This window comes from Dromiciops gliroides, chromosome 3 (assembly GCF_019393635.1).
Source record: "Dromiciops gliroides isolate mDroGli1 chromosome 3, mDroGli1.pri, whole genome shotgun sequence".
Classification (NCBI taxonomy): domain Eukaryota; kingdom Metazoa; phylum Chordata; class Mammalia; order Microbiotheria; family Microbiotheriidae; genus Dromiciops; species Dromiciops gliroides.
The window spans coordinates 10,926,790-10,948,536 of NC_057863.1; the positions used below are offsets into that span (position 1 = coordinate 10,926,790).

The 21,747-nt window shown below is 48.3% G+C and overlaps 1 protein-coding gene across 1 annotated transcript in view; it reads right to left on the bottom strand.

Moving 5' to 3' along the window:
- Positions 1-21,034, bottom strand: part of BOK (BCL2 family apoptosis regulator BOK) — a 33,612-nt gene extending 12,578 nt beyond the window's left edge. The window contains exons 1-3 of the mRNA XM_043998725.1: positions 20,705-21,034; positions 19,697-19,919; positions 14,394-14,522 (exon numbers count right to left, since the gene is read on the bottom strand). Of these exons, the coding sequence (XP_043854660.1) occupies positions 14,394-14,522; positions 19,697-19,919 (352 nt within the window). The 5' untranslated portion in view covers positions 20,705-21,034. The remainder of the gene's footprint in view (positions 1-14,393; positions 14,523-19,696; positions 19,920-20,704) is intronic.
- Between the last annotated feature and the right edge of the window lie 713 nt (positions 21,035-21,747).

Consider the following 21,747-nt stretch of genomic DNA (forward strand, 5'->3'; position numbering starts at 1 on the left):
GCCCAGCCAGGCCCCCTTGCTTCTCAGCAGGCAGCCCCCCAACATCCAGGGGGTGCCCCAGGCTGCCAGGCCCCACACTGAAGCTGAGTCAGGTGGAGGCTGAGGCTGGCCTAACCCGGCTCTTTCCTCGGCTGGGCTGCCAAAACACTCCTCTGCCCCAGCCTCTCTTACCTCCCTGGCTGATGCCAAGGCCAGGAGCCGCCCAAGGCAGAGAGATTAACTTCCCTTTGAAAGTAAACATTCTTCTCATAAATGGTGATGGTTTAACAACCTGGAGACAGAGATCTTCTGTTTACCCATCGCCTGCCCCACTTGGGAACAGCGCCTTGGCAGAGATCAAAGGCGCCTGTCCTGCCCAGTCCAACCACCTTGGTAGCTGTAGGCAGCACCGTGGCCAAGAAAGGACTGGGCTCCCAAGAGCCACTGAGGCCCATTCTTGTAGGATTGGGGGACTGCATGCCATTGTTGGTCAGTGCCTAGACCATGGAAGGCCCTTAGCCTTGTTGAATAATCGTTGTGATGCTAACAACAGCAATAATAGATGTTGATAAACAATAATCAATAAATGGTGGATTGGCCATTCTGAGAATTGATAAGAATCATCCAGTCCAGAGCTTGAAGTCCCAGACCTCTGAAGCCATCTAGAGGGAGCCATGCCAGAAGAGGAATCCCTAATACTACTGCTATTAACACTAATACTACTAATACTGACGGCATTTGCCGAAGGCCTCAAGGTTTACTTAACACTTTATTTAATCCTTTTATGGCCTCCAGGGGGGTTGGGGAGGGGGCTGGCTCACAACCTCCCAAGACAGTCCAATTATTTCATCATACTAATGAGGTCACTGAGTCTCCCGCAGGGGTCAAAGGATGCCTGTTGTAAAGCTTAGCTTACTTGTGTGACCCTGGGTAAGTCATTTAACTTCTCTGAGCCTTAGTTCCTCCTTTGTAAAGATGCCGCTGACCTCTGGAATCTGTTCCAACTCTAAGTCTGGATCCTTTGATCACAGGGTCCAAAAACCCGAGGTGTTACTAATGATACACGGTCAGGGCAGCTAGGTGGCGCAGTGGATAGAGCACCGGCCCTGGAGTCAGGAGGACCTGAGTTCAAATCCGGCCTCAGACACTTAACACTTACTAGCTGTGTGACCCTGGGCAAGTCACTTAACCCCCATTGCCTCACAAAAACCCAACCAAACAAAAAATATATGATACACAGTCTGGCTAATGAGTCTCATTGGCTTACTGACCAGGATGGCACTCGGGACTTCCACTCCTAAGGAGCAAGCACTAGGGGGCTTTTGGTCACTTGATTGAATGTGCCAGCTGGTGGCACCGCTTGGATTCACCAAACAGGTCTGACCCTTTCTTCTGCTCATCCCCAGAAGTACAGAGGCAGTGGAAGGGGCTCTCTCGGGTGTTAAGAGTTGGAGGCCCTGGTTTGGGCTTCAGTCTCCTTATCTATAAATTAGGGCGGGCACAGGTGGAGCAGATGCCCTCTGAGTGCCCTTTGAGATCCCGGCCCAGGATTCTCTGTTTAGAGAGAAAAATTTAAATGAACCAGCTCTGGAGGAGGCAGAAACCCCAACTAACCTGTCACACAAAGAGGAACCTCTGAGTACTCTGACTCATCTCCCTGAGTTCAAATCCGGCCTCAGACACTGTGTGACCCTGGGCAAGTCACTCACCCTGTTTGCCTCAGTTTCCTCATCTGTAAAACGAGTTAGAGAAAGAAACGGCAGACCCCTCCAGGATCTCCACCAAGAACCCCCTAAATGGGGTTGTGAAGAGTCAGACAACTTTGGGAGATGTGGAAGCAATGAAAGAAATAAAGGTCGAAGAAGCATGATCAGACCCAATTTCAAGTAGGCTGAGAAAGGAGACAAGAGGACCCTGTACAGCTCAGGGGGAGAGAACAAAATGTGGTTCCTTTGGGCGGATTTTAGGAGGACCCCTTTGCTGAGCCCCTCCAGTCCATCCCCCTCATTATACAGAGAGGGAAACTGAGACTCAGAGCCGTGAAGTCACTTATTCAAAGGGCACGTGGGTAATATAAAAGACTAGGTCTAGAGCCAGGAGGGACATCTAGGCCAATGCCCTACTTTTACAGATGGGGATACTGAGGCCCAAGAGCACACAGGTAGCCTGAGGACCCCTGACTAGTCTTACTCCTCTATGGGCCACACTGCCTTTCAAGCAGCTTTGTGCAAATGTTGAAGCCAGTTCTCTCTGTCTGCCTGTCTGTCCTCTCTGTCTGCCTGTCTGTCCTTCTCTCTGTCTGCCTGTCTGTCCTTCTCTCTGTCTGCCTGTCTGTCCTTCTCTCTGTCTGTCTGTCCGTCCTTCTCTCTGCCTGTCTGTCTGTTTCTTAAGGCCAGGTCTCCCCAGCTCGCTCAGGCTGGAAATTCAGGGACTATTCACTGGTCCAGTCCCTCTACTCAGCAGCGCAGTTCTGGCTGGTTCACTCCTCCCACTCCAGGCCTCGCCCCATTAATGCTGGCCTCAGGGCAGGATCCTGAGGGGCTCAGCCTCCCCTGGGGCAGGGATTGTGGGTGTGAGCCAGTCCTGGCTCTGCCTGGGGCCCCTTTGTAGAGTTAAAAGCTGAGGCACCGCTTGGGTTTCAGCTTTCAAAACAACAGGCCAAATGATCTTCCCTCTGACAACTAAAAATCTGCAGAGGGATACAGTCCATGAATGGTTAGCCTTCTACATCCAGGTATTGGAGAAGATATCCTGAGGAAGCGGGATTGGACATTTGGTGCTTGGCCCCAGATGGCAGAATGTGGAACAAGGGGTAGAATTTGCAAAGGGGACAAGTCAGGCTTGGAGTAAGGGAAAGCTTCCCTACAATTACAGAACAGTGCAAAAATGGAGAGGTGATGAGCTCCCCGTCACCAGAAGTCTTCAAGGCAAAGGCTGTGTAACCAGCTGTCAGGGATGGCAGAGAGGGATTTCTGCTCAGGTAAGAAGCGGGCTCTGGAGAAGGAAATGATAACCCACTCCAGTATCTTCGCCAAGAAAACCCCACGGACAGTAAGGTCCATGGGGTCCCAAAGAGTTGGACACGACTGAACATAAAGTAGCTGGTCAGCCCCTGAACTCCCTTCCAGCTCAGATGTTCTGGGATCCCCTCTCCAGATGGAAAGAGACAGAAGACAGCAGGTCGCCGAGACTCAGCACTAAATACAGGACGGTGCTTTCAGCTTCTTAGGCAGGGGGCATTTCAAGAGGAAGCAGAACGGGGTGGGTTGAAGGCAAACGTGCCTCCCCCGACTCCTCAGAGATCCAAGTTGGAGCAAGACCGAACCCCCACCAGGCAGAGCCCTCCACCTCCCAGGGCTTCGGAGTTTCCAAAGGGTCCCCGGTCAGGGGGTCCTGCATGATGGGGAAGGCGAAGAGGGCAGAATGGTCACAGAAAATTGAAATCCTTTTTGTAGAACACCCTATGGGGAGCTTTTGAATCTGGCCTCTTCAGAAGGTGTTCTGTTTCCCCTTTGATAGGAATCTCTCAGCCTAATTAATGTCTTCGTGTGCAGAGTCTTGGAGATGGAAGGGACTGACCTCAGGGGCTAGCTCGTTTGATCTTAGCAGGCTCAGACAAGAAGACACCAAATTCCCCCCTCACACTGTCCTTCCATTGTAGCGTCTGAGGATGGAGGGGAGGGGCTCTCTTCCAAGTTCATTCCCGTTCACTCCCTGGCAGTATCAGCATTTCTTGGACTGAACGTCCTCTTATTTTAGCTGGTACCAACAAGGATAATTCCTACCCTCTCTCTGGATGCGAAGTCCATTCACTCCCATTTACCTGTTATTTTCAGAACAAATTGCTGCCTGGAATCACTGGAAAGTCTCTTGTGGTTCCAGCAGGCTCCCTCTGCCAAATTCAGTATCTCCATTTGGGATCTTTCCCTCCCTTGCTGGCTAGCTGGAGCTGGCCAGGCCGAACGGAATCTGACGATTTTCTACTGACCTCCCAAAGTGAGCACAGAGCAGGGCGGGGGTGGAGCGGGTGGGCAGAGGCCTGCAAAGGGGAGAGCGGTCTGAGGAAGGGGACAGGGCCAAGGAGTCAGTGCCTGGGATCTGAGGCCTGAGCTTCAAAGGATGGAAGAGGCAGGAGGAAAACCAGCTGAGGTGCCCCGTGGCAATCAGGGAATTTCTGACCCCAGACAGTCGCACAAGAGGCTTCCTCACCATCTGGGGTTTTTCCGCCAAAGTGTATACAGGGTCTGAACTGAAGGGGCAAGGGGGGGCGGGGCTTTGCCCAGCTTCTTTTGCCCTCAGGACCCAAGAGATGAAGTGGTGACTGCTTGTTTCTGGTTTTGCCTTTCTTTGAATTTCCAGGCATGGTGCCCATTTTACATATTGAGAACCTGAGGCTGAGGGAGAATCCAGCAGGATAATGCAAAGCCCACTGTACCTCTTAACATACCCTGGAAATGTCAGCAAGGATTCCCGTTATCGTTAAGTGACTTGCCCAAGGCGCCCACAACTTCTAATCATCAGGCCAGAATCCTTTCCACTCTGTCCTCCCCTGCGGTCATCAGTCATTGCCTTTCAAGCCCCCCCCCCCCCGCCCCCCCCCCCCCCCCCCGGCTCCCTTGCTGTGCTGCCTCACTGCTGCACCCCAGCAGCACCCGGCCTTTCCAACCTCTCCAAAGCTGACCCCCACCCCCACCCCAGGTGTTGTCTCCTTTCACAGTGGGCTCTCGGTGAGCTGTAGTCATCAGCCACCCTCTGGGAACCTGGCCCACCAATGTGTGTGTGTGGGGGGGGGCAGAGGGGAGTTAGGAAAGTCAGCCCAGGAGATTCTGTTCAGATCTCAAAAGGCTTTTTAGCTAAAGTTGTTTTTTAATCGCTTTCTTTAAGCGCTGGAGGAAATTATCTCAGCAGAGAGAAGATAGCATTGGCCACTCACCTCGACCTCATACCGGCATCGGAATTCAAGGAAGTCATTTGGGGGATGTGAGAAATGGTAGGAGAAGAAAGTAGTGTAGACCCAAGAGGCCCCCAGGGTCCTTGGGAAGGCCCTTTGGGATGATGATGCTATGGACTGGCTTTCACATTTTTGGGCTATTTCTCTACTCACCCACCCTCAGCAATGGGAATGAATCTGCCATGAGGCAACTAGGAATCGCGCTAAGCCGGGAGTCAGGAAGATCCGAGTTCAAATGCAGCCTCAGATACTTCCTATCTATGTGGCCCTGGGCAAATCATTTAACTTCAGTTTGCCTCAGTTTCCACAACTGTAAAATGGAAATAATAATAATAATAGCACCAGGATCAAATATTTACAAAGTGCTTAGCACAATGCCTGGCACGATAAATGCTTATTCTCCTCTCCTCCCTTCCCCCATTCATCCACCCTCTCTTGCCTAATCAGCCTGTGTGACCAATAGCACAAACTGGAATAGCAGCTGATCTGGGTAAGTGGTCATCTGGGGCCAGGGGACCCAGCAGACCTAAGTGACCCATTCAGGAATTGATCCTGGGACCTTGCCCTTGTGGCTACTGAGCAAACAGGTGAAATGCAACGTCCAGGGAACACCCAAGTTCAGGTTTCTCTACTTCCTCCAGGGGTAGAGCAAAGGTGGCCACATAAGCGCATCAGTTACTCAGCAGGAAGAGGAACGAACAAGCCCCACAACTCTGGGAAACGAGGCAAGAGGCAGAAATGTGTGCACCTTTGATCGATGATTGCCCTTCCTGCCCAAGGAGATTATTGATTGGTGGGGGAGGGGAGGAGAACTGACTCTTGTGGGTCCCATCCCCCATCAGACGTGACCACTCTCTTGGCTGGTAAATGTTTTCAGTTTTTGCTTCATTGGTTTTCTGTGTTTTGAGGGAAGGTTTGATTTGGGGAGTGCAGGGCGGGGCAAAATGGATGATGCCCAGAAAATACAGTGATATAAAAACCGAAGGCATCATTAAAACCTGTTGTTTTTTAAATCAAGAAAAATAAATCCCTCCCTGTACAAAAAGATTACTAGTGGTACCATCTCTAATGGCAAGAAACTGGAAACACGACAAAAATAATTACTGTTATTTATATACTACTTCAGAGTTTGCAAAGCAGACGACGCCCATGATCTCATAACAACCAGAGGCATTGGATGGAGCACTGGGAATAGAGTCAGATGCTTGCTAGCTGTGTGGCCCTGGACAAGTCACTTAAAGGTTCTTAACATCAGTTTCCTTATGTGTAAAATGGATATAGTAATAGCGATCTACCTCCCAGGACTGTTGTGAGGGTGAAATTAGGGTTAGGGTTTTGAACTCCATAAAGTGCTATGTAAATAACAGCTTAGCCAACTAACAGCCCCATTAAAAGGGCATATACAGTAGGTATTATTGTCTCTATTTGACAGATGAGAAAATCAAGGCTCATAGAATCATTTTTCTAGCCCAGGGAAACTTAGAAAGAGAGAAAGAGGGGTCTGTGGATACTGGGGTGGGACAGGACCATGCAGCAGTAGTGAGAGGCTATCTGACACCCAGGGATGGAAAGGGGGCTGAGAACACTCCAGGGCAGGAAGCAGCAAGACAGAAAGAGCACCCAAGGGAGCCCTGAAGTAGTTCTGGGAGCAAGAAGGGGTACCATTTGGCAAGCCTGCCACTCATTACCCAGTTCTGGGTCACAGATCCAGGGTAGAGAGGAGGAGTTGCAGGGTCGTGAACCCACTGAGCACTGAGCGCTTGGCTGTATGGCTCTGAGCCCAGGAGTAGAGCCTTTAGTCCTGTACATAGACCTGCAGTGGAACAGCCAAGCCCAAGACCAAAGAGAAGTCAGCAGTTCAGTCCCTCTGAAACTGCAGAACCTTCCAGGGGGCTAACAGCAACTGAATCCCTCAGCAGTCTACAGAAACTCAGCCATATACAAGCCAACAGACCCAACTTGCATTCAGACCAAGAGAGTAGTAAACTGACTTCTCCCTAGGTCACACCACTTTGGAAATAGCAGGCTCCCAGACTAAGCTGTGAAAGCAGCAGAAGGACACCAAAGGACAGAAGCAGAGGTCAGATATCCCCTAGTCCTGAATCCTCAGAGGCTAACAGAGACCAACACTAACATAAAGTCCCAAGTAAAGAAATAAATGTAAAAGGATGAGTAAACAAACAAAAAAGAACCCAACCATGAAGAGCAACTGTGGTGACAGGGAAGCTCAAGGCACAAACATAGAAGTAGACAATGACTTGAAAATATCTATAAGCAAAGACTCAAAAAGATACAGATTGGACCCAAGCCCAACAAGAATTGCTAAAAGTTATTTTTAAAAGTATTAACAGCTTGGCAAAAGAGGTACAAAAACTCACTGAAAAAATATTTCTTTAAAAATTTCTTTAAAAATTTGGCCAATGCCAAATGGAAGCTAACAATTCCATGAAACCTGAAAAAACCCCAAACAAACAACAAAACAAAGTCAAAAGATTTTTTTTAAATAAAGAAAATGTGAAGTATCATATAGGAAAAATAACTGACCTGGAACATAGCTCAGGGAATGATAATTTAAAAATCACTGGACTACCTAAAAGCTATGATTTTTAAAAAGCCTAATCATCTTAGTTCGACAAATTATAAAGGTAAACTTCCCAATCTCTTATAACTAGAGGGTAAAGTAGAAATTAAAAGAATTCACCAGTTTCCCGCCCCCCCCCTCCCCAAAGGAAATCCTAAACTGAAAACTCCTAGGTAAAAGAGAAAATACTGCAAGCATCCAGGAAGAAATAATTGAAGCACTAAGGAGCCAGTGAGGGTCACACAAGATTTTGCAGCTACCCCTGTAAAGAAACAGAGAACTTGTAATATAATATTCCATTAGGGAAGAATCTAGAATTACAACCAAGAATAACCTACCCAGCAAAACTAAGTACAGTCCTACAAGGAAAAAAATAATGCAATAAAAATACATTTAATAAAAGATCTTAGTGAAGCATAGATTAATAATTTGAAACTAAATAACAATCCTAAATTTAATTAATCAGAGAACTTTCAAGCATTCCTGATAAAATAGACCAGAGCTGAGTAGAAAATCTGACATTCAAACACTGTATTAAAGAGGAGCATAAACAGGTGGATATGAGTGAAAAATCATGAGACCAAGCAAGTTTAAACGGTTTACATTTCTATATGGGGAATAGGAAACCTAATCCCTCGAAATTTTATCATTGCCAAGGATCTTAGAGGGAGTCTAGGCAGAGGGCTTGGATGTCACCCTATTATGTTTAGATAATCTCAAAAGAATAATGGAAGAGTGGAGAAGAGTAATGCATTGGGAGAGGGTAGAAGGGAGAAGAAAGGAGAAAATTGTCCCACATAAAATGGGGCACACAAGGAAGAATTTTACAGTGGACAGAGTAGTGAAGTGGGAGCAGGCAAGACTTGAACCTCACTGTCATCTGAACTGGCTCAAGAAGGGAAGAATACACACACACACAATTGGGTACAGAAACTTATAAAGGAAGTAGTAGGGAAAGAGGTTAAGAGAAATAGAAGGTGGAATAATCAGGGAGACAGTAGTCAGAACCAAAACATACTATTGCAGAAAGGGTAGAGTAAAAAAGAGAAGGATAAGTATAAGGGTTAGTATAAGGATGGAAGGAAATACACAGTTAACAATCATAACTATGAATGTAAATGGGATAAACTCACCCATAAAACAGAAGAGGATAGCATAATGAATTTAAAACCAGAATCCAACAATATGCTGTTTACAAGAAACACATGATACAGAAATATATACATAGAACTAAAATATGGGGCTAGAACAGAATCTAATGCTTCAGTTAAAGTAAAAGGCAGGGATGGCCATTATGATCTCAGACAAAGCAAAAGGAAAAATAGATCTAATTAAAAGAGGTAATTAGGGAAATTTTATTTTGCTAAAAGGAACTATAGTCAATGAATGAATTAATATCAACACTGAACATATATGCACCAAATGGCATGCCATCTAAATTCTTAAAGGAAAAATTAAATGATTTGCAGGAAGAAATAGTGGGGGACTTCAATTTACCCTCTCTCAGATAAATCCAACCATAAGATAAACAAGAAGGAATTTAAGGATCTGAAGAGAGATTTAGAAAAGTTAGAAATGAGACCTCTGGGGAATATTGAATGAAATAGAAAAGAGTATACTTATTTCTCAGGTGTGCATGGAGCTTTCACAAAAATTGATCATGTATTAGGGAACAAAAACCTCACAAACAAATGTAGAAAAGCAGAAATACTAAATACATCTTTTTCTGACCATAATGCAATAAAAATAAATTTAATAAAATATCTTAGTGAAGCATAGATTAATAATTAATTTGAAACTGAATAACAATCCTAGAGAATGTGTAGATGAAAGAACAAACCAAAGGAATAATCAGCAATTTCATTAGATAATGACAACAATGAGACAATATATCAAAATTTATGGGATATAGCCTAAACAGTACATAAGGAAAATTTTATATCTCTAAATACCTATATCAATAAAAGAAAGAGCATATCAATGAATTGCACACGCAACTATAAAAATTAGAAAATCAGTAAATTAAAACATCTTAATTAGACAAAAAAATAGGAAACCTAAAGATCAGAGAGATTAGTACAACTGAGAGTTTAAAAAATTACACTAATAAAGAAAACTGGAAGTTATTTTTAAGAAAAAATAGCAAAATAGATAAACCATTGACGGATTTGAAAAAGAGAAAGAAAAAATTAAATGACCAGCATTAAGTATGAAAAAGGTGATTTTTACAGCCAATTAAGAGGAAACAAAAGCAATTATTAGGAGCTATTTTGCCCAACAACATGCCAGTAAAACTTACAATCTAAATGAAATGGATGGATTATTTACAAAAATATAAATTGCCCAGATAATCAGAACAGGAAACAAAATATTTAAATAACCCTATCTGAGGGGCAGCTAGGTGGCACAGTGGATAGAGCACCGGCCCTGGAGTCAGGAGGACCTGAGTTCAAATCCGGCCTCAGACACTTAACACTTACTAGCTATGCGACCCTGGGCAAGTCACTTAACCCCAATTGCCTCACTATTAAAAAAAAAAACCAACCCTATCTGAGAAAAAAAATAAACAAGCCATAAATGAATTCCCTAAGGTGGGGGGGAGGGACCCAGAACCAGACAGATGGATCTATAAGCAAATTCTACCAAATATTTAAAGAATAACTCATTCTAATATTATATAAACTGTTTGAAAAAAATAGTTAAAGAAGGAGTCCTATCAAAATCCTTCTATGACACAAATATGGTCTTGATACCTAAACCATGATGAATCAAACAGAAAAAAGAAAAAGATAGATCAATTTCCCTAATGAATATGGATGCAAAAATTTTAAATAAAATAGTAGTAGAGAGATTACAGTGATATATAATAGAGATAGTACATTATGACCAGGATGAATTTATGCCAGGAATGCAAGGCTGGTTCAATATTAGGAAACTCTAAGCATAACTGACCCTATAAACACTGGAAAGTTGTCTGGCAGAAACTAGGCACAGATCAATGTTTCATACTGTTTACCAAGATAAGCTCAAAATCAGTACAAGACTTTAGATAGAAAGGGTGATGTCATAAACGAATTAGTGGAGCACAGAAGAAATTATCTGTCAGATTTATGGATAAGGAAAAAGTTCATGACAGAACAAGAGATAGAGAGGTTTGCAAGAGCTAGAATGAATAATTCTGATTACATGAAATTAAAAAGAGTTTTTTACAAACAAAACAATTGCACCTAAAATTAGGAGAAAAGCAGGAAACTAGAAGAAAAAAATCTTTGCAGTAAGTTTCTCTGGTAAAGATCTAATTTTGAAATCAAATATCTAGGGGGCAGCTCGGTGGCTCAGTGGATAAAAGCACCAACCCTGGATTCAGGAGGACTTGAGTTCAAATTTGGCCTCAGACACTTGACACTTACTAGCTGTGTGACCCTGGGCAAGTCACTTAACTCTCATTGCCCCACCCCCACCCCCAAAATCAAATATGTACAGAAAATCAAATTTCCAAGAATAAGAACTATTCCCCAATTCATAAATGTTTAAAGAATATGAATAGGCATTTTTCAGAAGAAGAAACCAAAGCTATCAATAGCCATATGAAAAAATGCTCTGTCACTCATAATTAGAGAAACGTAAACTGAAACAACTCTAAGGCTATCAATTGCAGAAAAGGTGTTGAGAGTTATATTCGGAGAGAAATTGCCTCACCGAAGAGTCTCCTGGATCAATGAAGTTTCTTGTCCACCCTCTCTCCCTTTCCTCCCGCTCATCCCATTAAAAACCCATATTCCTAAATACTGAAATACTTGTATCAAGGGCAGTGGGGGAAGGGAAAATAAGCACTTATCAAGTGCCAGCTCTGTGCCAGGCACTATGTTGAGTGATTCACAAATATCTCATTTGATCTTCAGAGCAACCCTTGGAGGTAGGTACGATTCTCACCCCCATGTTGCAGTGGCAGAAAGTGAGGCAAAGAAAAGTTAAGTGACTTGCCCAGCTGCTGAGTATCTGAGGATGGATTTGAACTCAGGTACTTCGAATTCTAGGCACCTTGAGTCACCTAGCTGCTTCTAAGTCAAAATAAAATACGTCTCTTGAAACAAAAATAGAATGTCAGCAAGGCATTTCTCAGGACAAAGCTTTGCCAGGAAAAGTCCAGAATTTGAACTACTCTCTCTCCTTTCTCTCTTCTCTCTTCTCTCTTCCCTCTTCCCTCTCTCTGTCTCTCTGTCTCTGTCTGTCTGTCTGTCTGTCTGTCTCTCTCTCTCTCTCTCTCATCCAGTTAATGTTTTAACACTCAAGCGCATATGTCTTCTAATTGCCAGGCATGTTACAATAAGAAAAGGAAAAACTGGAACAAAATTGCACATTTCTGCTGACACGTGTGTTTGCTTTCCATGGATTCTGTGCCACAATTGCCCCTTCCCCTTCATGGGAAATGAAGGACATTGATAGCGAAGGAAAATGGACAGATGCTGTTACACTCTCTCCATCAGAACTCCTCCTCCCCCTGCTCCTCCCATGACTGGCTGTGCCAGGCCCAGTGACCTCAGTCAGAGTGGAGGAAATCCTGGGGATGACTCAGGGCTTGCCAGCTAGTCCCTGAGCCCGTACTGCCTGAGTCTTGGCCACCAGTCCTGGGAAGAGCCCCACATACATTCCCGAGGATGAGCAGAGGGTGTCCAGCCACACCCTAGAGAGAGGAGCCTAGGAGCTCTCTGCTCCCACAGTTGGTCCCATTATTCTCCTTCCAGACACCAGCTCCCGCTGGCTCAGGCTCTCCTAAGAACAGAGCAGCACTGAGGGGACATGAGGTTGTGGCTCTGTCCAGGCCAGCCAAGCTGTTTTTCAGCTGCGTCTGGGAAGCTAATGAGGGCTGGAGGCAATCCTGGATGGATTTAAACGTCCCCTCTTGGGTCCTCCGCCAGGGAGCCTCCTGAGGCTGGGGCCACACCAGGGCAGGACAGGCTCGGGGAGCTGGACATCTCTGAGGCACTCCATGCAGCATCCAGAATTCACATTTTAAGAGGAAAAAAATATGTGTATTCACTCCCCCATGAGGTCTGGCCTTTCTGAGTCAGCCATGAAAGGGCGAGCACTGGGCCCTGCCCCCAAACGAGGGGCCCCAGAGAGGAGGCTGTTTGGAGACGTCCTCCTGGGGAAGAGAGTGACCCATCTCCCCTTGGGGAGGCCAGTCCACCATGGGGCGGGGAGGGGGGGGAGGGGATGCCGACGTCTGTCCCCCTCTCTAACTTCCCTCTCAGTTCCAAGTATTCTGGGGCAGCTTTTTTCCATTTTAATTTTTTGATCCTAAACTGTAAGCTGATATCTTCGTCATACCCGGTGTGGAAATTCCTTCCACCAATGCCAACCGACAATTGGTCCGCAGTTTATAATCTCAGCGAGACACAGAGCGATTAAGTGGCTTCTCCTGAGGGCCACACCGCCAGGACACGTCACAGGCAGGACTGGACCCAAGTGTTTCTGGCTCTGAGGTTTCCCCTCCATCCACAGCCTCTCCGATTCCGGAGTCGTCCATACGGGCCACCTTGCCATCTACCCTGCGGCAGCCACCCTCTCCTCCCCACAAAGACCAGCGCCGCCTTTACCGGATCTCCAGAATCTGTGTCCCTGGGACCCTCCCCCCAAGTCAAGAACCCCTGCCTTCGGACTAAGACACCTTGGTTAGCAACTGAAGACAAACTCTCCTGGCTGGCTCGAGCTGGCCTCTACCACATGAGACCGTGCTTCAATCTAGGGGTGTGCCAGTAAATGTTTAACAACCAGCTCTCCAAGAAGGCACGGCCCATTTCAATAAGTACCACTCACATTTTCTCCACGGATTTCTAACGTCTAGGCAGATCAACAAAACAATCCGTCAAGCCCTGATTGGTATCGTTGCTCACATAGAAAGCAGAGCCGTCAGTGTCCTGCGCTGCTAGTACCAGCTGGCATCCCTCCAGCCCTTCCAGCCCTCTTCCAGGCCATCTGCCTGGCCACAAGGCAATGCCCCTCCTGGGCTGCTATGTCTGATCTCTCCCCCTACCCGCCTATGTGAGGGAAGATCACAGCAGCATTTCATGATTCTCACGTGGCGATCACATCGAGACATGAAATCTAGAATTAGGAGGGGCCTTAGACCCCCTTCTAGTCTAACCCCCCACTTTAAAGATGAGGAAGCCAACAATGAGGAGAAGGGAAGTAACTGGCCACCTGGTAAATGTCTGAGGTGGGACTGAAACCCAGGTCTTCCCTTCTCCCAAGTCCAGAACTCTGTTCATTAAACCACAACAATTCTCCAATCTAATCAATAGCACCTGGAAAGAGTGCCCAGCTCACCATCCCTCTGGCCCCCCAAACCAAAACCTCCTCCCTGGCCCCCACACCCCACTCTGTGTGGTCTTCCTCTACTAGAATGTAAGCATCTTACGGGCAAGTTCTCCCTCGATTTTGTGTCTGGATCCCCAGGAATTAGCATAGTATCTGGTACATGATAAGTGTTTAATAAATGCATGTTCAATCATTTACTTCATACATTCACTCATTCACTCACTCATTCAATCATCCATTTACTCCATTCATTCATTCACTCACTCACTCACTCATTCCTTCGTTTATGAGAGGCTCCCAGCCCCAGGGAGACAGCTTGGAGCTTGTCTACAAAGAGCAGGAGAGGTGACTTAAGTCATTGACGAGGGTGGCCGACTCCCAGGTATGGCACATCACGACCCCACCTAATGGTATGTGACCTCCAAGGAATGTACTGGGCTTGTGAAAATCATTAGCGCTGAGCAGCCCGCCTGCAGGTCTGCCTTCCACAACCCGAGCCCCACCCCATGGGGATCCCAGCAGGGAGGCGGCCTGTCGGGTCCCCCTCCCCGCCCCACCTACCTGCTGCGAAGATCTGGGTGGCCACAGCCAAGAAGGCGTCAGTCACCACGGTCTCCGACTGCAGAGAGAGGTTGAGCTGTCGAGCGATGTTGCGGTAGACGTTGGGCCGGATGTATTCCAACTCGTCCCCTGCAGGGAGACAGACGGGAATGAAGGGAGCGGGACGGCAGGGGGGCGTGGCACCGTCCCCTCCCCCACCCCAGCCGAGGTCCCGCAACCTCGAGGTCAGAGAAAGAGCCCAATGGCGATCGTCAGCACGGCTTTTACACGTGGGGAGACTGAGGCCCACAGAAGGCAGTAAGGGTGCCGGCTTTGGAGACAGAAGCCCCGGGCTCGTTCCCGGGCTCTCCCACTCCCGGTGCCATCTGTTTTCTCCTTTGGGAAACAACCTCTCTGGCCTCTGAAGTCTCTTCCAGCCCAATCTATGATCCATTCATAAGATTTCTACAGCGGTTTAAGGTTTGCTGAGCCCTTTGCACGTTATTACAAGGGGGGGGGGCTACCATTGTCTCCATTTTACAGAGCAGCAAACAGATCCAAAGAGGCTCCAAGCTTACTCCGGGGCCAGTAGAAGGGGGCAGGCCCGGAACTTGGGTCCCCAGACACACACACACACACACACACACACACACACACACCCCTAGCCTCTGCTGACATGACCAGCAGACCCAGCAGGGTCTCAGAGGCCTGGGGTCCCACGAAGAGAACCCCAAGCCAGAGCTAGGAGATCAGGCCTGAGTTCTGTGTAGCTTTGTGGCCCTTGGCAGATCACTTACCCCTTCTGGACCTCAATTTTCTTATTCGGAAAATGGAGGTCTTGGAAGAGAGCTTCCCAAGAAGGCATGGACGGCCTTGGGGGAGGGAGTGGGTTCCCTGTCTCTGAAGGTCTTCGAGCTAAGGCAGGATAACTGTTCATGGGGGAATGTTTGTGAGGGTCAGATAGTGATGGCACTCAGAGATTAGAAATCAGGAGCTCTTTTTTTTTTTTTTTTTGAGGTGGGGCAGGTCAGTGAGGGTTAAGTGACTTGCCCAGGGTCACACAGCTAGTAAGTGTCAGGTGTCCAAAGCCGGATTTGAACTCAGGTTCTCCTGAATCCAGGGCCGGTGCTTATCCACTGTGTCACCTAGCTGCCCCAGAAATCAGGATCTCTTAACCTTGGTGGGGGACGGGGTGTCACACAGCCTTTAGGAGTCTGTGGAAGCCCATGGACTGAGCCCTTCTCAGCATCGTGATGTGAGATGCATAAAATAAAAGGAAAAGGAAGGTTAATGAAAATAAAGACATCACTTTCCCCCCCATTCAAGTTCATAGACTTTCTAATGCCTTTGTCTGTCCACAGAACCCTGGGGGATCTGCAAAGCCCAGGTTAAGAACCCCTAGTCAGATGGGTTCCTAACTAAGGTTCCATACATGAATAGCCACTCTCATTGACGTGGCCCCTGAAAACCTTTTTGTTACTTGTTCCAGCAGTGTCTCCACCTTCCCAGGTTCCCTCTGCCTGACTGGGAATCTATGAAGAGGGACTGGGAAGTTGTGGGTGATGTCAGACCTTAACAGAGCTTCAAAACTCCTCCAACCCGTTGTGTTTAAAATGTGTGAGAACCTATTGTGCCCTTTATAATTACCGAGGCTCCCTTTGGAGAAAGCTAGGAAGTGGTAGAAGCGGGATTTGAACCCAGGTCTCTCTGGCTCTATAGTCAGCACTTCATCCTTGCCTCTGACATATGACTTTTTTCTCATTTTGACTGATGTTTATTAAGTTTGTAATAAGATATTTTGGGGTCCAGGCCTATGAGCACCAGGAACACCTTGGTGAGGAAACTCAGTTTGCTAATGCATGTTGACAACACATCTGTAAATGGAAGTCTTCAAGAGCCTTCTGGATGTTGGGCAGTTAAGTGACTTGCCCGGGGTCACCCAGGTAGGATATGTCCTTGAACGAGTCTTCCTGACTGAGGTTGGCTCTTCTAATAAACATTTTTTAAAATACCATTGACATCAACAAGTTTGTAGATGCAGAAACCTTGGGCTCTCCAGCCAACACCTCTGAAGACAGTCTAGATCTAAAGCCACTGCATCATAGGGAACGACCAGCCAAAGTGACAAGAATATCTACAAATTTTCCTCTCCCTACCTAGACTTTTTATAAAAATCACAAGAAAAAGGTGGGCATAGGGAGAAGGAAAGGGCAGCCTGGGGAAAAGGCTGAAGAAACTCTAACAATTAGCCCTGCCCAACCATGGAATGTGTTGCTTTGTGAGATAGTGACCTCCCCATCTCTGGAAATACCCTAGCAGAGGCCGAGTGACCATTTGTAGAAGAGATTTTTCCATCAGGCGGGAGCCTGGACTCTCAAGGAAGTCATAATAAGTCAGTAAGCATTACATAAAACACTTAGCTAGGGGTGTGCTAGAGTCAGTTTGAACTAGTTCCTGAGAGTTGATTATTATCATTTCAGAGTGAGCCTCGGAAACTGGCAAACCTTGGGAATCAGGGCGGCTTGATTGTTTTGTTGATTGTCTCGACTTGAGAAGTGGCAGAGAAGATGTTAATAAATGCAGATTCAGCGTAAAAGTCTGGTCTTGTGGCTGTGTGACTTTAGGCAGATCATTTAATCTCAGCGTGTCTCAATTTCCTCTTCTGCAAAATGGAGATAAGAAGACGAGATGCTAATTGTCCTTATTTTCCAGAGTCCAGGGTGGATAACCCTTGCCAGCACACTCCTGCATAAAACAGGCCTTGACGGAGCACCTTTAAGGTCTCCAAGTGCTTTATTTACATACAATATTCCAGTGAAGCCTCACGAGGCAAGTAAAGGAAGTTTTGCCACCCCATTTTACAAATCAGGAAACTGAGGCACACAGAGATTCAGAGTCTTGCCAAGGTCACGCAGTGCTAGAGGAAGGATCAGAACTCAGGCTCCTCTGAACTCACTGTCCATGTACTGATTGAACAGCAGTCTCCTGCCTTAGCCAAACCACAGAGGCCCTCTGCATAAGCCAAGAGGCCTGAGGGGGTCACTGGCCCTCCTGGGAAGTGTGGAGAGCTTGGAGGAAATCCAGAGGAGAACGACCGAACAATCACGGAGACTAGAAATAGACCCTGGGAGAAAAAGTGAAAGGAAATGGGGTCATTCCACTCGGGGAGGGGGCTGGCCTTGGGCAAGAGGAAATGGGCTGGAGTGGCAGGGGGCGGGGCTTCGCAAGAGACACTGGGGAAAAAGTCCCAATCTTTCCTTTTGTAAATGTCGAGAATCAATCACCCTGGATACAGCGCCTAAGGACGGTTGGGACCCTCCTTTTCTAGGGATTCCCAAAGAGGAGGCATCCATCAGGGCCCCCTGGGCCTGGTTCTGTCCTGGCCTAAAAAGTGACTGGCACAGACTGGGCACAGAAATGCCCATCAATTGATTGATGGGGGCTCCCAGCCTAGTGAAAGTCATGGGCAGCTACGGGAGCCACAGTGCCCAGAGCACTGGGCCTGGAACTATCAGAAAGACCTGAGTTCAAATCCAGCCGCAGACACTTTCTAGGCAAGTCTCAAGGTTTCCCATCGCCAACTGGAGCTGATACAAAGAGATAATACTATTGGGTGCTCTGCAAACCCAGCTGTTCCAGAAATCTCTCCGTTCTGATGCAGAGTCCCTTTTCCAGATCTGTGCAGTTCTTGGTTCTCATTTCGAATTCTATCCCTCCTGTCTCTTCCTTCTGACCTGGCACGCTCTTTCCACTCTCTCCCCCTCCCTGGTGCCATGGCTTAGAGCAGACAGGGGCACCCAAGGCAGAGCAGCAGCAGATGCCAGGCCCAGGCACCCAGGTCCAAGGGCAGGAGGATGGTCGTGAGGGACCAGGTCCAGGAATTCTGAGCCCAGTTTGCTGAGCCTAGAGGCAGGAATGAGGAATTGTTGGGGCAAGCCTAGCAGCTGAGCATAGGGGAAAGGCCAGAGCCCCAAGGCAGGGAGCTCTCAGAGGAGTCCTGAGGAAGGCCTTGGAGCCTCCCAGAAGAGGCTAACTTAGCTCCCCCAGACTCAGGCTCAGCCTTGGGCCACAGCCTTCAACCCTGCCCCCTTTGGAGATGCTGCCAGAAACAAAAGAGAGGATGTAGGCCCCGTGCTTTACAAGGCTCGGGGATGGCAGAGTGTAAGCTTCTTGTTCACAGGGATCGTTGCCACAGTGCCAGGAACATTCATTGGTACCGAAAGCTCCCAGACAAGGGAACTACCTTCACCAATTCAGGTTGGCCCCTTCTCTGAGACACCACTGAGAGGCTGAGTGCCCTGATCAAATTCACACAGCCAGTTTGTGTCAGAGGCAGGATTTGAACTCAGGGTTCTCAGACCAGCACATAGTAGGTTTTTACTATAAGCTTGATTGATTAGAATATAAGCTCCCTGAGGGCAAGGACTGTTGTATCCTTTGTACCTGCCGGTTTAGCACAGTGTTTAGCACATATGTTTAGCACATAGTAAGTGTTGGTCAATCAAAATTTATTGAGTACCTACTATGTGCTGCTTGATGTGGTTACTGCATGCTGGCAGGGTAAAAGCCTGGCAAAGCCACGTAATGAGGACAGTCCCTGGTACCTTCTGGGACCTACGTCCTCCCCTCCCCTTCCCAGGCCAGCAGCTCAGAGATCGAAGTTGGGACCCTCTCCTGGAGAGTCCCGGTCGTCCAAATGCCCACGGAGGCCCAGCGGCCTTCTTATTGTAACTAGGGGCAAGTGCCTTCACTTCTCTGGGCCTCAGCTTTCTCACCTGAGCCTAGTTAGTAGCAGAGTCAGAATTTGAACCCAGGCCCTCTAACGCTAAATTTAGCATCCTTTCCACATAGCTCACATCGAAGTGGCCCCTGTTGGTCTACAAAGTACATTCCTCGTGACCTCTAAGATTTTTTTGGGGGGGTGAGGCAATTGGGGTTAAGTGACTTGCCCAGGGTCACACAGCTAGTGAGTATTAAGTATCTGAGGCCGGATTTGAACTCAGGTCCTCTTGACTACAGGGCCGATGCTCTATCCACTGTGCCACCTAGCTGCCCCGACCTGTAAGATCTTAACCCCATTTTACAAAAGAGGAAATCGAGGTTGTGGAGGAGGGGGAGACGAACGTTTTAAGCGACCTGCCTCTGCGCACACAGCTGTGAAGGAGCAGAGACTAGACTTGACCCCAGATGCCCAGCCCACTGGGGTGGCCGTTAGCCAGAAGCTGTTTGAAGGTAAGGGAAATGGGCCCATTTCTCAGGTTACAACTGAGTCATTTCCGCATCAGGCAGCTCTGGAGCCTACCCCAGCCGCTGCCCCCACTCACCCAGCCGGAGGAGGATGCCGGACACCTCGGCCAGCTTCCCACCGGGCGTCGGCGCCTTGTACTCGGGCTTGCTCCAGACCAGCCCGGCCCGGATGAGCCGGGAATGGATGTACTCCCGGCATAGGGCTTTGGCCTGGGACACCAGCTCTTTATCGGTGGGGGAGCGGTCAAAGACTTCCATCACCTCCGCCGCGAACACTGACGAGCGCCGCAGAACCTCCATCTGTTAGGAAGAGAAAGCAGCCGGCTGAGCGAAGGCTGGCGACGCAGCCCGCTGAGCGAAGGCTGGCGGCGCCGCGCGCGGCGCTGCGGGCAGGCGGCAAAGAGGCATCGTGCCTGCCAAGGTGGAGACCGAGCTGTTTTCTGCTAGGTTAGTCTCCAAGACGAGCCGAGGCCCTCTTCTCACCCCACCCTTTATGATTCATCCCCAGCTCGCTCTCCCTGGGCTCCCTCGGGAAGTGCTGGGTCCGACTCCTCTAGAAAGGACCCCCAAAGGAGGGGTGAGCGGGGAGTCCCTGAGGAGGTGGCTGGGGGCAAGGGGAAGCCCCTTCACAAAGGAGAGCTTTGGGAACGAACACAGACTACCCCCCCCGCCCCCGCCCCCGCCCCCGACTGAGGCAGGATCAACCGAGTTCAAAGAACAAAAATCAGGAAATCAGCCCATTGCCCCGGGTTCCAAGGCCAGTCCTCGCAGCTGCCCAGGTCCAGGGAGAGCTGGGGTCCGGCTCGAGGTCACTCATGTGATAACCCGAGGCTGATGTCACACGGCGCCTGGACTTCCACTAGAGACACCCAACTATCCTAGCCGGAGGCTGTTTGCCCCCTTCTCCGGCGTCCATTCATCTGGTTTCTGCGGTTACCAGGACGCAGGTGCAGCCCTGGCCCGGGGCCTAAGGACCAGGCGAGCCCCCAGGACCCCTCACTCACATGTGAGGCTTCAGGTTCTCACAGCACAAGTCCTAATCACCTCGCTTCCCCACCCTTCAACGAAGCAACCCTGCGGCTCACCTCTCAAGTTGCATTTTCCCCCCCTGTGCAAAGATGAAAGATAAATCTTGGTTTCAGGGGCTCCTCCTCGTCTCCTTCCGTTCACACACACACGAGCACATACACACGTCTCCTCTGCCCGATTCAGAGCTCCGTGCCCCCTCAGCAGAAAGTCTGCTGGGTGCCTGGGTTTCCCTAGGCTCCAGTGGGGTAGGGTATCTTTCTCCCTGGCTCTTAGCGTCTGTGGACCATCCCACGTCCTTCTGGCTTGTACATAGACTCTCTTTGAGGGAGAAAGTCAGAAAGCCGGGCAGGCGGGCAGACAGACAGACAGACAGTGTCAGGGAGAGAAAGCCTTCTAAGGAAAATGAAATGAGTAGGAGGCGGAGTCAAAGAACTCGGTTAGAAACCAGGCTCCCCTTTCTTCTCTCTCTTAAGGAGGAACCAGCTAGTTACTGTGATTGATTAAGGGAGAATGGCTAGTGTTCTCCGCGGGGAGGGAAGCGGCACCTGGAAGGGGACTGACCTCCAAAGTCCACTTTTCCCTCTTTGATCCTCAGTTTCCCTTTTCTGTCAAACGAAGGTGTTGGACTGGATGGCCTCTGAGGTCTCTTTTTTTCTCTAGAAATAGGATCCTAAGCCAAGGTCACAGAATCTCAGAGTGGGCGGGGACCTCAGAAGCTGCCTAGAGCAACCCTCCCCCAAACCAGAATCTCTGAGCATTGTCGTCCCCTCGAAGACTTAGAGCTAGAAATCTTAGAGGCCAGTAGATCAAAAGCCTTTGTTGTTTTTTTGTTTTGTTTTGTTTTGCTTTGTTGTTGTTGGGGAGGCTGGGGGGTCACACAGCTGGTAAGTATGGAGGTGGGATTTAAACCAGAGTCTTTCTGACTTGGAGACCAATATTCTGCTATGCCACGCTACACCTGGATAGGACGAAAGGGAGAGGAAGAATGAACAAAATAAGCACATAAGCGTCTACCAAGTAGCACCTTGGACACTGCCCTGAGAACTCTAGCAACACGAACTCATTTGTTCCTCACAACAATCCTGCTGGGCACGTGCTA